This window comes from Cavia porcellus, unplaced genomic scaffold, assembly GCF_034190915.1.
Source record: "Cavia porcellus strain 051 isolate PalLab524CR breed Dunkin Hartley unplaced genomic scaffold, mCavPor4.1 scaffold_7, whole genome shotgun sequence".
Lineage (NCBI taxonomy): Eukaryota > Metazoa > Chordata > Mammalia > Rodentia > Caviidae > Cavia > Cavia porcellus.
The window spans coordinates 39,659,740-39,678,415 of NW_026947490.1; the positions used below are offsets into that span (position 1 = coordinate 39,659,740).

Consider the following 18,676-nt stretch of genomic DNA (forward strand, 5'->3'; position numbering starts at 1 on the left):
TGTGGTAGAATTTTCAGGCAAAGGGAAAAGAGATTCTTTGTCCATAACTTAAAATATGCACAATGAGAGATCTTATACAGAGCACTTTTCTTTCACAGACACTTGTGCCTGATGCAGTCTATGGTCTGTCTCTAAAACAGCTAATGTGTTTCTAACTATTGAATGACACTTCTCTATTATAGAAAAACAAGGCAATTTTAACAAATGTTTGGACAAATGATGTATAAAATGAAATGATAATTTGTTCTTATAGCTCTCTGCCAACTCCATAGCAGGCTGCCCAGCCTGCAAATGATTTATTCTGTAAGGAATGTCATTAAATAATGACAAGGACTTACAGGGCAAATGGATTTACATTATATAATTTAAATGTCATTCTAGGAAGACCTGATGGCATTTTGAACAAATAACTTCATTTATTTTTGAAGTTCTAAGCTTCAACAAGTTAATTACTGTTGAACTAATGGGTAAACTGAGCATTATAATATAATGTGTGAACATTTGCTTTATCTACACTAGAAAAATTTATAGAATTATGCAAATACCAAAAATGATTCATTAAACATAAAAGAGGTTTATAGGCACTTAAGGTCTGAACTTAGCTTAAATCATCTTTAGGATATACAGCAATTCTTTATACTTTGACTAAGTGCAAAAAGAAATTTGGTACATTTCTTCAGTTCCACTGAGAAAATGCTGCACATGCATTACTGGAAAGTGATGATTTCTAGTGAAAATCTCCAAAAGCCAAGTAATTAAAATGCCGTACTTCAAAATATTCAGATCTACAGATCTGTGTATCTTAATTACACAATGTCAAAGAAAAATTTCAAGAACAGAGAGAGAGAGAGACAGAGAGAGAGGGAGAGGGAGACTGAGACTGACTGAATGACTCAAGGACACCGAGGAACAAGGCATAAGCAAGACTGCTGGGCAGTCAGCCCTGCTGCAGTAAATGCCTTGCTAACTGCACAAAAAGCCCGCATGTAAAACTCTCACCTGCTTTGTACTTAAAGAGATACCAGAAGGTAACAAGACACAGGCTTTTAATCTTTGCACCTAGGAAATATCACCAAGGAGGGCAAACGTGAACATAAGTGTTCTCCGTCTGCTTGGAGAGGAGGCAGGCAGCACTGGCACAGGTGGAGGCAGGCAGTCAGGAGAGCAGGGCAGGGCCTGCAGGAATGGTAGCTGGGGCTGTCATGTCCAGGACCTGACTTCTACAGAATGTCCTCGCAGATCAAAATGCCTTTAATTAAAATGTCCAAAATGTCCTTGAAAAGGAGGGATTGAGAGAGAGAGACAGAGAGAGAGAGAGAGAGAGAGAGAGAGAGAGAGAGAGGTTTAATTCCTAAATATTCTTGGTTTTATATTTAAACTTAAATCTCTGCTCCTTTAAGGGAACTAAAGATAGGAAAGACTAAAGCAACATTTTTCTGTGACTAAAAATTAAGATTCTAAAATCATTCCCCACTAACCCTGCTGAGCCTCCAAAAATTGTAACATGGAGCAGAGAAAGAATATGGGTAAAAAGAACAGCGCTTTATGCCCATGAAGAGGCCGTTCTAATGGGTCACCAAGCAAACTGACATGTTTCCCACAGTGTCTTATAGATTCATATTCACAACTGGTGCCCAGTAAATATCTGTCAAATTGTGTTAACAAGTGTGCAACTTTAGATGTGAAAAAAAAAAACTTATAATTGAAGGTTTTCAATGTTTTCAAAGAGATCCAGGCCCAATGGCATGGCCTGTCTCATGTCATCCTGAAGTAACAACCTTTACTTTTTCTTTACTTTTACTAAAAGGCCCTCCAAAAACGAAGGAAAAAACTGGGCATGGTGATGCACATCTGTGATCCCAAAACTCTAGGTGGCTAGAAGTTTGATTTCAACCTTTGGTAACTCAGCAACATCCAGTTTCAAAATGTAAAAAGGCCTGCGGATGTAGCTCAGCATGAAGGTCCTGGGTTTAATCCCCATGGCTAAGAGACAGTGAAAGACCGAGAGAGAGAGAGAGAGAGAGAGAGAGAGAGAGAGAGAGAGAGAGAGAGAGAGAGAGAGAGAGAGAACTCCTGCTGAGACAACGGCAGCTTTCACTTTACCCACAGCAGAGAGCCCCAAGCAAACACTTGGGAAGTCCAAGTTCAAAGAGGAGCTCAATGACATTAAAGCACAACTATGAGGCTGGTATGGTCCATCCTGAGCGGATACTGAGAAATGACAATAGGCCGCCACTGGACACTTCACAAAGGAGACAACCTGTGTTGTCTGAAACTTTGGCAAGTCATCCTGAGGAAAGCCATCCTGCAAAGGTGACCATTCCTAGTTACACCATCCTGGCTGCATAACAAAGGACAGACATGTGAGTGTGGCCACTTTCAGGACAGAACAGACAGGCTGATGTGGCCTGAGATGTCTCTCACACAGGGTTGGGCGGCCAGGAGTCTGGGGGCTGTTTTTAGATCCACTCTAGGATACTTAGGCCACACTGGTTTCCCTATGGTGGCTCACACAGACTAACAACACAGACACTATGTGACTGACCAAAGCAATCAAGTCTAAGGTGGAGATTATATTTTATGTTTCAAAGATAGAAAAATCAGGGAAGGTTAAAAGAATATGAAATATATCCCCTGGTGTTTGGAATCAAAGCTGGCAGACCAGCACTGATTTGAATGTTGATTTAAACAAACATACTTTGTGTCTAAATAAACCCTATTTTGGCATACATTCATCATCACTTAAGCTTATTTTATAAACATGCCTAGGAGCTATTTTTACAAAAATGATAATTTAAAGAATTTTAGGAGAAAATAAGCAAGATTAGATCATAATGGAGCCAACTTTTTAGAACAATATAAATCTTTAGTTGCTGAGAAGTAAAAAAACAACCAAGCATAGAGAGCGTGTTACAAGGGGACTAGCCAGGGACAGAAGCTTGCAAGGAAAGGAGACTCTCAAGCCCAAGGGCCCTTCCCCAGCAGGAAGGAACACAGTCTTCTTCACACTGCACATGATCTCTCAATCAGCTTCTCACAGTGAGTGGGAAATGTTGTTACCTTAAGTAATTTTCCTGGAGGAAAAGCATGAAAGCAAAGGTATCACAAATAAGATCCAGTCTGAGATAACCAAAGGTTATCTAGGGCTCAGCTAAAATAATTTTATAATTTATTCCTGAAAGATAAGGTAATGTGAGCGAGAATATTTACAATGCTAACCCAGGTTGACAAAAGAGGTCCACCATTCTCAGGATGCTACAGAAAGTGGGCTTCCCATAGCATGAATTTCGACAGCATAATCTTAAAAACACAAAATTTCCACATCACCTTTAGATGCATGTGTCATAAATCCCCCCCTGACTACAGTTAATGCAAAAGTAATTAGCTTTCCTTTATATGAATAGCCTTCCTTTCCTATAGACTATAAATACCGAACAAATTATTTACTCTGTAATTGTCTGCCATGATTTACAGTTAAATAAATAAATAAAAACAAAGCACTGCTTACCACTCTCAGCACTGGAAATATGTGAAAAATTACACTCGTCGCATCTAGTCAAATTCAGCCCAACACTGGCACCAAAGCCACATATATATTTTAGACATAAATCTCGATAAAAATCCATGTATTGCACTCAAGAGGCCAAAGCTATCAAACATTTACCATCTCTTAATACACAAGCAGCGCTAAACTGTACTGCTTAGGGACATCAGTCATCAGCATGTGCCAATACGGCCACTAAAATTCTAAGTGATGGAGACAATGCAGCCAAGGCTTTCACAGTATGTCACACAAGATTTGTGACATCTATTTAGGAGTGAGTAATGACACAGCTGCTTTTTGGTTATAAAATAGGGAAATATAGTACTTTAGTGCACGGGAATGCTGCTCTGGGTAGAAAAGTTTATTTTTGTCAGTAAGAATCAGGTTTCACGAGTAGCTCTGAAGCAGGAGTTCCACTCTGAGGCTGAAGACTGAGGCAGAGCAAGGAAGGAACCAGTAGAATGGTAAAGTATTTTCATGTTCAAGAGAAGAAAAGCTCCAAATTTTGTACTTTAAATTTTCCCTGGCCAGAAATAATTAGTAAAAATGAAACCAGCAATGAGCCATTATGACTCTAGTAAACTATAGTTTACGCGGTAATTTTAAAACAATTAACATGGAATACTTTTGTGTCAGTGCTGACAAAAACTAAATGGTATTAAAATTTAGTAAAAATAGTAAATATAGTAAAGATAGTAAAAATAGTAGTAAAAATACAGTAAAATACAGTAAAATAGTAAAAATAGTAAAGATAAAATTGGCAAAGAACACAAAACTGTGTTAAAAACAGATAAGTAAAATTTCATTCCCATTTTTATCTGTGCTTAAAATTTATTTCCTGAGCCTATTTTCTCTGCAATGGTTATTTTCCTTTCTTTAAGGGATGTAACTGGAGACAGGATATTTTGAGTGGAAGAGTTATTTCCAAACATGGGGTTTTAAAGAAAAGATGAATGAAAATGAATGTTTCTTTACCATTAGATTCACAACCATCAAACAATCACTCCACCCCAAACCTAATGTGATCTAAAAAGGGTCTTATAAATTTAAAGGTTAGAAAAATTCCTCTTACTTAATCCAGTTCATCAGCTCCACTGTATCTGGGTCATAGAATTCTCTCAACTCGGAGAGTTCATCCATCATTCCTGGCCAGAACTGAAATTGAAAACAAAACAAAACAAAACCAAAATCCACCCCCACACTGATACCTATCACTAAGGTTACATGAAAAAAGGACAAAGTGCACACTTGTGAGCTGAACAGACACGGCAGAGGGGTCCAGAACTGCTTCCCCTCTGCCACCAGCCTTCCAGCACATGTGGGCTGAGGCCTGAGAAAAGCTTCTCAAATTATCCTGAGTTGAAGCCAATTAAGACCAGAGGTGTTATCAACTTTACAAAATGTGCTTTTATCTTACATAAAAATGCTATTGCATGTGGTGCTAATAACCAGTAAAACATTACTTTGATGTGACAGGAATACCATCTACGAGAATGCTCTCAGTGTACTGGGAAAGTGTAATTAACTACTGCCATGCAATCTACCCTTAAAAGCAGACTGCATCTATAGGAGATAGCACCATTTTACAACTGCACAACATACTCTTAGATATAGAGTCTCATGAGTTCTCATAACTCATGTGCTAAGATGCAGAAGGTAGCATCACCACTGGAGTTTTTATTTTAAAAATGTGGAAACTGGCTCAAAGAAGGACCCAAATTGACCAGATCACAAGTGGCAGCACCACGACTTGCAATGTGGCTGTACAATCAGTCCCTTCTCATTGAATAATGTATTTTTGGCACTAGAAATCTCGGTCATATGGTTTGACATATAGTAATAGAATTATTGTTATAATGGGAGAGAATATTTGAAAGTATGACACTCCAGGAAAATCTAAGACATATACCGCTGGTGTCTCTTGGTCAACCTGAGTTATTTAAGGTTACTTATACATAAATGTAAAAATTACACTCTGAATCCAGTCTTTATCCAAGAGTCAGTCTGTTTAATCCATCAATGAATTATATCTTAACTGTTCTATCAAATGATGGGTGACTAACAAGACTTCATCATCCACATACATCTTAAGGTTAGCTGTGGAATTCATTTCCCATATTGGTGCAGAAGACAATGACTAGTGCCTATGTTTCATTAATGTTGAAAATGTAATACTTTTCTTTAAGAACTTCTTCTAAGAACCAAAGAAACACTTGATGTCTCTATGGATGTTTTAGTCCTACCGCTTTTCTTATCCTATCATTTCACGTCAGGTCATTTTTACTGCTCATTTACATCTTGTCCCTTGAGAGGGTAAATCAAGGAAATCATGAGGGATGGAGAATCAGGAGTCAGCACTTTTGCTTCTAGTTTTCAGTAGAAGTGTTGTAAAAATTACTGATTAAACAATCCCTTTGTAATACTGTAATTAAACATTTCCCTATTAATTTGGTAATACAAAATTTTTAATGAAATGCTAATTCTTTTAATGTATATGTGAATCCAATGACATTCTATACATTATACTTTTGAAGGTGCTGTTATTACTGCTAAGAATATTAAAATCTACTAAGAGCCTTGTGGAAAATTCCTTAAATAATGTAAAAGTACTGAACAAAATAAAGGCTGCTGGTAAATAATCAACAATAGTTTATACACAACTTCACCACCTAAATAAATTAATCAGGATGACAATAAATTTTACTTGACTTAAAAGTAGATACTAGAATGTGCTTTTCCCTTTTAATAAGATAATCCTAGGCCAAAGATTCAATTCAGTGCCATAAGCTCCTGCCTGACAAGTGTGAGGTTGTGAGTTCGTTCCCTGGTACCAAAAAAAAAAAAAAAAAAAAAAAAAAAAAAAAAAAAGATAATCCTAAAGATAGAGATAGCAAAATGATATTATTAACAAAGTCTGAAACCCTGATTAAAGTTGCTAGGTAAAACTCAGATCAGACTTTGAAATATATGAGTTCACATTATAGATAAAATCTAATAGTTGGGACAGATGGAAAATAGATTCAGTTTCAAGGTAACTTTGAATGTGCATAATATCTTCATACTCTGTGATCCCTTCATTTTATATTTCACAAATTTTAAGATGAAATAGCTGAAGTATTTTATATAGTAAAAACTGAGACTACAGTCTCCCTTAACTTCCAAGAGCAACTGAGACTACAGTCTCCCTTAACCCCCACACTAGAGATTGACCCCAAGGTCTTTGTGCTGAGCGGTATTCTCAGCCCTTTATTTTATTTTTAAAAGTTTTGACAAAGGCCCTTGCTAAGGGGGCTTGAATTTGCGATCCTTCTCCCTCACCCTCCCAGAGTGCAGGGGTAACAGACATGCACTGCTATGCTTGGGTTGGAGGATTCTTTGCAGGGAAAATTACAAGGATTTCCTGGGAATGATGGCTTTTCCAGAGCTTTTGTTCTCACTTGTTCCTTTATAACAGTGGACTGTTATAACACTCCTACTTCAAGGGAAACTTGGCAACTTGTGGGGACATCACTGGCTGTCACAACTAGAGGGAAGTGCTACTGCCATCAAATGGGTATGCTTCCAATCATCCACCTGCACTGTTGGGAACCATTGAAAACACCAACTTCTGGACTCTGCTCCACAGCCTCCCACTCAGCAGTTCTGAACTGAGACCCAAGTGCCTGCATCTCCCCAATGGCCTGATGCTGCTTGTCTGAGGACTGTGCTTTAATTCCCTCTACCGCATAGTTTACAACCTCTACAGCATCCTTCCTCAGTTTTCCCAAGAACAGGAGACCTAGATCCTCAAACAGCTTTTTAAAAAAATACATAGATTTTCATTATGCATCTGAGACAGAAAGGAGCTCAGTCTACATACATACAAATGATGGGAAAGACTGCCATAGTTTACACACATCTTACTGGGGAGACAAAGGATGATGAGCTACATTTTTTCTAGGAGGAGGGGATTTTAGCCTCAAATAAATGTATAATAGGAAAGTTACCTTATTCCTTATTAAACATATCCTGTTTAATATTTAACTGCTGCTTTCCAGATTAAGTTTTACTTATTTATATAAAAGCAAAATTCCCAGACACCAAAAGGTAGAAAACTATTTCTGTGTTTTCTAGCACTTGGGAGGTTCTGACATATAGGTATATAGTTATAACACAGTATATGTAACATGTGTAGGTATACACTATATATAGGTATATACTAGGTATGTAATTTTCTGAAATATTTGCAATATAGTGATTACTGACATTTTTAGGCCTAACATGTTTGGTTTACAAAAACTAACATGAAAACAGAAACACTGAAACCAAAAGTTGAACGTGCGAGAGAGAAAGTCCTCTCCAGATGTGGCCCCTATCTCTACATCCAATGTCTCCCCCCAAATCAGAGATTCTACATAGCAGATTTTGAAATCCAATGTTCTAATATTTTAAAAAAATTGAAGAAAAAGCACCCAAAATTCGCAAATGTGTATTTTGATTTTAAAGAGAAAGCAAAAATTCAACTGGATGAAGTAATTTGTGCTAGAGGCCTAAGTAATACAGCAAGGCCTGTAAATCTCGTGGGATGTTACAAAAGAACCACAATGGTTACCATCTCAGGGGATTCTCAGAGCTGAGGCATAGCCAGCGTTTCAGAAATCAGCCAGCAAAGAACATGAAAAACTCTACTACTCCCTATTGAAAGTGCAAAAAGAATTTTTAAAAATGTGTAATCTTAGTCTTGTATTTATTTAGATGTGTTTAGTTTTCTTATAAAGAAAAGCATCTAATGATATATGTAGATTAAAAATAAGATACATTTTAAAACGTTCTTTATAAATCAAGTAACAGCAGGAAATAATTTTCTTTCTTTATTTGCTCAAAAATAGGTCTGAAAACATTTTCAGAATTTACTGAACAGTTGCAAAGCTAATCAGAATGACTTAACGCCAGTGTCTTTTTGTTATCATGCTTTTTCATTTGCTAAAAACTACTTGAGAAAGTTTTCCTATCAATTCCAACTGCAGTAAAATGCTAAGGAAGTGTTTATAAACTGCATAAACCCATCTTGATTTCCAAAAACATACAAAATACGAGTCAAAGCAATTATTGTAATAAAAAGATTAATGACAAAAATAAGGAAAATCAGGCTTACCTTATAGCACAGATACAGCAGTATTAATATTGGAACTGAATATCGCATTATACATATCTATACAAGAAAGATACTATTTAGATTACAAGCACTTTGAACATTTTTGCCTTAGGTTTTTGCTTGGTAAATATATGCACTTTATAAAAAAACAACAAAAATATAATTTAATGGAGCATGAGCCTCCAGTATCAGAATAACTAAGTCAATGTCGGATTTTAATCATTTATATGGTATTTCTAACTTCCACCATATTGCCACCTAGTGAATATAGAGGGTTGAACAATTCAAAATTACATTTGTAGACTATTACACATTGTTATATACTTGTTAATAAGTATTCTTTGAAAAATACTTTGTAATAAGAACAGTTATAATGCTAGTTAGGGAGATTATTGGTGAACTTTATATCTCCTTATTTATGCATGTATGTGTGTGTTTTGTATTTCTAAATTCTGTACAAAGAACATATTCAATTTAGAGTGCAGGGAAAAGATGAATTTAAAAAAATAAAATCAAATTTAACAATAAAATTTTAAAATATTAATTCTTTGTGAAATTGTAATGTATCCATTATCTATTTCCAGTTTCAAGTATTAGAATCCATATTACATGATGGATACATGGGTAATTACTAAAGAAGGGAGAACTGGTATGAATAAAATACTTTAAAAAATCATTAAAAGTTAAATGGAAAAAGGGACAGCACTGACCCTCTTTGGGTTATAAAGATGGACCAACTTCAGAAGTAACTCCCATATTTCACGGCTGCACAGACCAAATGATGCAAACACACACATGTGTGATGTCCAGAGGTACTTCATCCTGCAAAGACAGAAAGGGTGGAAGGCAGCAGCTCCTAGTGGTATACATGCCTCAAGTCTGAGACAGCTGTAAAATAGCTTTAAAGTCTGTGACAGTTTCTCTGAACTGTGCAGAAATCAGCTGCCAAAGGGTTAGTCATTAATTCCACTGCCTTTTGGGAACTATCACATAAGTTAAAAGAATGTTTGCAACTGGGAAAAAACTGAGTAGGAATGATATTTTGTACTGTGACAAGGACATTTTTATGGGATCCATAACCATTAATGAAGATGATCGTCAGTTTCTAAATTTTACTACTAATATTAAAAGTAAAGAGTGGTTAAAAAAAAAAAAAAAAGAGAAAGAAATCAGAGAAGACAAAAGTACCTCATTGTACTCAGTGCCAAGAATCCAAACAGAATGGTGTGTATTAAGTTGTAAGCAGTTTCTGGTTTCAGATCAACTGTGCATTTTCCCATTTTACCCATGGATTGTTGAATTGTAGAGTCACTGAATAAAGTGGCAAACACATACAAATCTTAAATTGAACAAATAATTTGTATTTAGTTAAATCTTATTTCCCCTAAATAAATGAATTAGCATTGATCAATTCTGAAGTTGTTTGAGGCTAAAATCATCATAATATAAATGCAGAGGTAAATATAATAACTAAAATCTCACAGATTTTAATTTAGCAAAACTTTAAATTGATTCAATTGTTTGTCTTTTTCGTTTTTCGTTTTTTTTTTTTATCGGTACCAGGGATCGAACTCACGACTGCCTGCTTGCAAGGTAGGCGCTTATGCCGCTGAGCTAAATCCCCAGCCCTGATTCAATTGTTTAAGTTAAAAGAAAATAGCAGAAAAATTCCATTTGGAAACATTGAAATTGGAGACCTTTAAAGATGCTTTATCAGTTATTTGTTTTATGAGTATTTTGTAAACTTTTATAAATAAGTAAAAAAAATATCCATAAACTTGGAATTCAATTCTTTTATGCAAATGATCACATTTTTAACCTACCAAAGTCTCCTTATATCTGTCTAATACAGCGTGTCTATCAAACATAGTTACATTAAGATCATTAGAACAAAATTAACCTTAATGCCTCAACCTCATTTAATATGTAATATGTGTTTATTTTTTGTTCCAGTAACTGTTTTTTTTTTTTTTTCAGGTGGTTTCTTTGAAAGAATCTAAAGCTTGTGCATTGCATTTCTTGATGTATCTCTTCAAACATCTTTGGGTTTATAAAAGTTATCCTACCCTGCCCTGCTTTTTCACAGGCCATTTATTTGGTGACGAAAATGTACTATTTGTACTGTAACTCTTCACTTTCCAGATCTGGCCGATTGTCTTCTTATGATGATGTTTACCTTATTTCTTTATTCTCACATTTCTTGTAATAAATCTAGAGATTATCATAATTATTTGTCAGGGGACAAGAACACTTCATAGAGACACAACTTATTCTATATTGCATTACACTGTGAAGCGTATCCTGTCTCCTGTGTCCACTGTGGGGAGGTTAAGACTGCAGTGAATTCTAGTTTGCAGTTTGTAGTTACGAAGGAAACAGTAAGGGTTGCTAGTTTAAGACAAAAACAACACTTTCATAAAGGTCTTACGAACTCTTCATACAAATGCAAAACAGCTGGGTTTGTATGATGCATCTCTGCATAATTGGAAGACTTTTATTTCCTAGAAATCATTATTTCACCATCACAGATTTGTAGGATTATTAAAATTTACTCTAAGGGAACTTTCACCATTGGTAATAATTTTAATGTAAAGGTTAAAAATTAGAACACAGACATTGGCTTCTATGTTGATACCATAAGGTTCTTCCAGAAAAGAAAAATATACCCCCTTTTTTTTTTCTTTGAAACTGAGAGCCACCACATATGGCAGGAAAATTTGCTCTTATCTTCCCTTGATACCTAAGGGAATTCTGTGATGCCTTTACCCAGCCAAGCTGAACAACTCTTACTAATCCTATAGTCAGAGAACACTGTACCCCTTTCAGTTGTATCCTGCGCATGAATGTAGATATGCTTGTGTGAATATAATACGGTTGTATCTCAATTCATGAGCACTCTTGTTTGCAAACAATTTGGTTGGCAAATAGAAGCCTTTGGCAAAATTTTTTCTTGGCTGAAAACTCTGCATTGAGTGACCATGGTCACATTTGCCACACTGACACAAATGTGGTCATCTTTTCCAAAATCATCGAACAAATTAAGTTCACAGATTGAGGCACTATAGCAGTATAACCCTTCCTAGTACTAATACAGGGAGATACTTTACGTACTTGGTATTAAAACAGATATACTTCACATTATTTAAAAGTAAATTTATATTAAGATATTATCACCTTTTAATTACTTTCATGTAGTGCTCTTCTTCTAATATTGATCTAAAATCCCAAGGTGGCAGATGTTCTAAAATCTTTATCTCTGATCATACACCAAATCAAGGAGGCTCAGAGATTCACACTGAACACAGGAGACATTTTCACAAAGACACCACAGGACAACTACTTTGGATGCAGTCTGGAGCCCTGTCAACACTTGTTGTGTCTGGAATAATATTAAATTACAGTGTCCAGATAATTACTCTGTTCATGTAGATAATTTTCACACAGTTAAATTTTATATTGAGTAAGTATAAAAAGAACACTTCTGAAAGATACTAAAATAGTTTATAGCCAACGAAGTATTTTGATGGTTCAACGTGGCTTCATTCCTAATAATCATAAAATACCTCATCTGATTGGACTCATTTTCACAACAGCTCTCTTGCGGCTGTGAATCACAGTTCACCACCACCCTAACTGGCCAGGTCCCTACATAGAAAAAGAGCTTCTTTGGGAGTTTAATTCATTTCTCACCAATGACAGTAGTTTTGACTTCTTATACTTGTCTTTCCAGTCAACAGGGATCACAAATGCAAAAACCACCCTAAGCTTAATAGGTAGATATTCTGCAGGTTTAAAAAAAAGTCTTTATATTCCCTGATTATTTTTCACTAGACTAGTTAAACATGTTAAGCTTTAAAAAACTGACACATTACTTAAGATTTTTAGTAGACACTAATAATTATGGTCCATTCCAACTTCGTTAGTTCTGAAACAAGATGTAAAGAAGCAAATGAATAATTATTAACTCTTTGTATTTCATAAGAAATACTGTAAAAATCATTTGGAAGAAATAGGTAGACAAGAGTAGAAAAATGCCAAAAACTAATAATGGAGACAAGCTACAGAACCACGAGTCTAAAATAATAAACTCATAATGATAGGAACATTTATAGAATATTCTAGGTATCAGACATTATTTTAAGTACTTTATGTTGTTTTAATTGATTTATTCCTCACAGAACCATGTAGGGAATGTACTCATCATATTCTCATTCTATAGATGAGGAAACAAGTACTGAGAAGTTGCATAACTAGCTCAAAGATCACCTTGCTCCCAGTGTGAAAGCCGAGACTCAAACCCAGACTGGTTAGAACTATGGCCACCACTCCTTGGGATCTTGTCATTACAGAGTAGAGTTCTCTATCCTACATATGTTTCCCTCTTTAGGATGCATAGCATCACTCTGTTTTGAGTCTGATATTTTATTTTAACTTAGTAATATTTTGCAACACCTAGGACAATTTCATGAAGGCAGACCATTAAACATGCTGCAATGCTACATACCTGAGATTATGAAAGGCAACGACCAATGCTGCGATCACTGTGATGGACAGCACAAATATGTAAGCATAAAAGAGCAGAGTATCTGAAAGCCGTGCAAAAGTATTAAAAGGCAGGAGGCCAAAAGCTTCTTCACACAGATATAGATTTGCATCAAAATCCCTGAGGAACAAATGGAAAGAAAAGTGTTAAATTAAATACAAGGCAAGGAAATAACACTATTGTTTTCCTTAAAATAAGTCTTCAATTAATTGTTGAGGGGATAATACAAACTTCAGCTTTAAAATTCTTGTTGCGTTAGTATTTAACACAAATACATGATTCTAATTTAATCGTACCTTGTTGCTCCAAACCCAAATTTTGCCTTTAGGAATTTAAATATGTGTTCGTCTGACTTCAGGTTAAGAATTTTCTATCAAGGAGAGAAAAGACAAAAATTTCTATTAGTGTCTTAGGTATGGATTCCCAACAATTTCCCAATGGATATGCATTCCCAGTGTCTAGCTTCACAGGGCGTATGCATAGAACACTAGTAAAAGTTCACAATATTTCTCAGAACTGATTCTAAGCCAGAGCTTTTAAACTTCTTCCTCTCCTACACCTCCCTTTCATAAGGATAATCTTTTCCTCAAACATTTTATGCATAAGTTCAATATAGAAAATAGATAAAACATAGCTGGTTTTGGTTTCAGGGAGAGGGAAAAGGCTGAAGCACAGTGCCTAGAATTTTTATCAAAAAATGAACGGAGTCAGGTATTGCGGTACACACCTGCAATCTTGGCACTCTGGCAGGTTGATGCAGGAGCACCCTATGTCTGAAACCAGCCCAGGCAACTTAGTAACTAAACACAACCCCAACTCAAAAAAGGAAGGAGTGTCTGAGGATGAAGCTCTGTGCTAAGGACTGGTTTAGTGCTCAGTACCACTACCGTAGTCACCACAGTTATGAAGACGATAACAACAAACAATGTGATAACCTGAAACGACAACGTCTACAACAACAACAAACAATATGACCTGAAACTTCAAGTAGAAATGCAGCCCATTGGGCTTTAGGGACTTGGATCTATAGATAGAACTGAAATAAGACTCATTCATTCAAAGACATTAATCCTCAAGGGTTAACAGACAAATGCCAGTTTTAATCATTAGCAACTGAAATTTTAACTTTTAATTTTAGTTTTACTTTATAATTTACAAAATCAATATGGTATAAATGGTGAAAAATTAATATCAAAAGAAAAATGACAGAAAAAAGAGGAAACCAGAATTGAGGTTAGTACACAACTTACATACATTAGAGCAGAGCCACAAATCTAGTCTTAGGCATTATAGCAGTAAATGGGAAGAGGAAGATAAAAACATTTATTTTACTCACAGATTAAAGGTTACAGATTAAAACTAACCAGTTGCTTGGAAGAGATCCTAATAGTCCTAGAAATAAGACTCAGAAGAAATTTTTCCATGGGTACAGTAAAAATAGCAAAGTGGTTTCAAGCTTATTTTTTCTTTTTTTCTTTTTTTTTTTATTTAAGAGGAAAAAGAAAAAAACACAAAACAAACCAAAGCGGTGTAAGGGTACACGTATTACAGAACTACAAAAAAACAAAACAAAACAAAAAAAACCAAAACAAACAAAAAAACATAACAGTAAGAAATCACCTGTTAGTATATTACATATTATCATCTTGAAGCTTATTTTTTCTAATTCCTCTCATTGTAGGGTACAAACCAATAGATGTTATTCCTTGGGGTGTCAAAAAGGTAGAGGTCCAGGCACACACTTAGTCTATGAACAGGTCACTCAACATTTAAAGTGACCAGGAGTGAACTGCATACATTTCAACCAACCTTCCAGAAAAGCTGAAATCTCTCAGACACACACACACACACACACACACACACACACACAGAGAGAGAGAGAGAGAGAGAGAGAGAGAGAGAGAGAGATAGAGAGAGAGACAGAGAGACAGAGAGACAGAGAGAGACAGAGAGAGAGAGACAGAGACAGAGAGAGATAAAGCTAGAGGGCAAAATTCTTGGCTGTTCTAGTCCTTTATATAAAATGGTATAGTATTTGCATATAATCTTATGCTTTAGGTCATGTCTAGATTACTTATAACACCTTTTCAATATAAATGCTGTGTAAATGGTCATTAGACTATATTGTTTGGGGAACAGTAATAAGAAAACAAGTCTGTGCATGTCAGTATGGACACAAGCTTTCCCCTAACATTTTTATCTGTGGTTGGTTGAATGCTAGAATGAGGAGCCTACACATGGGAATTCATGGATATGGAGGGCTGTCTGCACTGAACTGTACACAGTTTAAAGCTGCAGTGACAAGGACATGGAGTGAGGTACTTTTGTGACTGGCTGAGTGAAGAATCTTTTTTTCTTCAACAGTCCAGGGAACTATCACTCTTACGGGAAGGGCAGAACTGTTTTACAGGTGGCTTCTATGCTGAGACCAGCATTCTACGAGGGGCAAAATTATCTGCTGAAATCATTGTAGTTTTGCTGTTGCATAAAAACAAATGAAGAATCAAGGTCCTGAAATAAAGTTTTCAGCTAAAAAAAAAAAGTAAGAAAAGATATTGCAGAAATTAAGCATCTCTCAGGGCATTTTGAAAAACAAAACAAAACAAAAAAAACAACTCAGCAAAGCTCCTGAACATATAATAAGTACAGGCCTATGTTATTAAATGAGGTTATTCTGTTTTGCAGGGTGATTAGTTTTGAGTCAATTAAATTTTAGGGAACATCTAGCAACAAGAGGCTCTTTTTTCTTAGATAAATTAGATAGATGTGTTTATTACTAACAACCATAGTGTAGAAAATTATCTAAACTTAGAGAAATATTTATTTAATGTTTTTATGGTTGAGTTTTACAAATTTTATTAACTTGGTGAATTTAAGATAGAACATTCTAAAAAAGAATAAATATAAATGAATAATTAAAACCAACAAAATCATCCTATTCTCAGATAAAGCTAAAACTGAGCCTATTCAATATAAAACATTCAGGGGCTGGGGATTTAGCTCAGTGGCGTAAGTGCCTGCTTGCAAGCACACAGTCGTGAGTCAGATCCCTGGTACAAAAAAAAAAAAAAAAAAAAAGACCAAAATGAAACATTTAGTGTGCTGATACACTTTATCAAGCAAAGATTTACTTATTTGAAATAGAAAGTTATCTCCAATGCCATCAGTTCATCTAAAAAATATATTAAATGCCATTTATTAACTTACCTTAATAATATTGTTGAGAAAAAGTGTTAAACAGAAAACTATAAATAAATGTAACAAAAGTTTCCTGATCCTGTTAAGGAAGTTTCCAGTTTTCAGGTTTTTCTAGAAATTAAAAGAGTAGTTTAATATTAATTAATATTAATATTAATTAAAGGTTTCCAAACACTGGTTTATGCAACATATAGTAAAAACATATGTGGGAAATGTAAGCTACAACTTCATAAAGTTAAACTGTCATACAGTCTTTAATTTTCTATTAGTTAATGAATCCTTTAATGATGAACTTCATAAGGTAAATAAATGTGCCTTATTCTTTTTTCTCTCTTTTTTCCATAACAGAACATTGGGGTCTGCCATTTGGGAAGCATTTGGGATATGCTGACTGGATAAATCATTACATCATTTATTCATTAGTTCATATGTCACAAAAATAGGCATAACCCAAATAAATGAGACCTATCAGTATAAAAAAAGTAAACTGTGCTCTTTTACATATAATCCTAATTATTGCTAAATATAATAATACCTTGAATTCAAATATGAGTGATGTTTATTTATCATTAAGGTTAAAAGGATGAATGATTGTTCTTAATAACAAATAAAAAAAACCTTTAAAGAGAATCTTCCTGGGGGCTGGGGATTTAGCTCAGCGGCATAAGGGCCTGCCTTGCAAGCACGCAGTCGTGAGTTTGATCCCTGGTACCAATAAAAAAAAAAAAAAAGAACGTTCCTTACAGTTTGTCCACAGCAGTTCTCAGTCAAAAGACTAATGGGAAAATTTATTCTCACTTCCCAAAGGTGAAAACAAAATGGCCTTTTGGGATAGAAGTGTTTATGCACATGAGAAAGGAAACTGGATTTGTTACAATTTTAAGGAAAAATAAATTGGTTCTCAAATCTCATGCAAATTAAAAAAAATTAATTATATAGTAAAGCCAAAAGACGAGGTCAACATTTTTCTTCTCGTTTTGAACTGGTGCTGGGGATGGAACCTGGAGTTTTGCACACCAGGCTAGAATTCTTTACAAAGCTACACCTGAGACCCAGATCGAAGATTTCAAACATGGTATTATGACACCTTAAGGAAATATCTCATTCTAAAAGGTATTTATTTAGATTCTTAAAATACTCAAAACAGTTAATTTATTTAAAAAGCAATAGAAGTGTACAGAGCAGCATCACTACAATAAACCAGAAGGAGCAGATCAACTTGAACTACTATTGTAACAGCAAACTACTACTGTAACAGCAAACCAAAAGGACAATGTGTTTGGGGCAGATTTATTTAAGTTGATGGGCACTGATCGGGATCATTCCCAGAATATCAGGCCCTGATCTCTGATGATCTAGGGTTTTTATGGGATAAGCAAACAAGAAGTACAAAGGCAGAATGGCTTATCAGTTGGGGACTGGTTTATACAACATGCATAACAGTGACCATTGGTCTCTAAGGGACAAAAGCAACTGGAACTGGAACATTATGTGGGCAACTAAGAATGTGAAATATATGGGCAGGGGGTGGTGGTGGTGGTAGATTTTCTGTTACATTGTGATGAACACATTGTACAAGCAGCAAGGTCTTCTCAGTCACACACAAATTTTTAAATTTTTGTTCTTTATTTCAACATTAAGTCAATGGAACCCAACTAAACACCTTTGGTTAATCCCCGAATAGAATTAATTTTGTAACCAACTGCTGAAACAATGACAGAGCACATAGTGGTGTCAGAAAGGCTGAAACTAAAACACTACTACAGGCACACCAAAAAGAAAAAAGTAAATAATGCCATTTAAATGGGTCATAAAATTTCCTTTGGATATTATATTAGAATCAGGTCTAGTAAACTACAATTTTTAAAAAAGTTTACTTTGACTAAGGTAAAAGAAAAAAAAGACAGGAGGATTGTAAGTTTGAGCCCAGCTCAGGCAACTGAGGAATTTAGCAAGACCTTGTCTCAAAAAACCAAAACCAAAACCAAAAGAAGACTGACAGTGGAGCTTAGCATGAAGGCCCTAGGTTCAGTCCTCAGTAACATGACACCTAGATACCTACACACACACATGCGCGCGCACACACACACACACACACACACACACACACACAGGGTCTTACCTGAAGTTTTCTTACAATTATTACTGAAAGGTTGAAGCTGATAATCAATGATCCAAGAATCATGGAATTGAAAAACTGAAGAATGCAGACCAGGAGCAAGCCTGAGATCTGTATACCATACAGCCATGTTGCCTG

General features: G+C 35.4%; 1 protein-coding gene across 9 annotated transcripts in view; it reads right to left on the reverse strand.

Moving 5' to 3' along the window:
• The window catches only part of Dpy19l3 (dpy-19 like C-mannosyltransferase 3), an 81,327-nt gene that overhangs the window by 11,698 nt on the left and 50,953 nt on the right, over nt 1–18,676 (reverse strand). For 8 of the 9 annotated variants that reach the window (XM_023563703.2, XM_003466523.5, XM_063253405.1 and 5 more), the window contains 8 exons: nt 18,542–18,673; nt 16,429–16,530; nt 13,518–13,591; nt 13,183–13,341; nt 9,867–9,989; nt 9,389–9,500; nt 8,679–8,735; nt 4,617–4,699 (listed from right to left, as the gene is read on the reverse strand). In XM_023563703.2, the coding sequence (XP_023419471.1) occupies nt 4,617–4,699; nt 8,679–8,735; nt 9,389–9,500; nt 9,867–9,989; nt 13,183–13,341; nt 13,518–13,591; nt 16,429–16,530; nt 18,542–18,673 (842 nt within the window). The remainder of the gene's footprint in view (nt 1–4,616; nt 4,700–8,678; nt 8,736–9,388; nt 9,501–9,866; nt 9,990–13,182; nt 13,342–13,517; nt 13,592–16,428; nt 16,531–18,541; nt 18,674–18,676) is intronic. The other variant, XM_063253410.1, reaches the window with a different exon arrangement.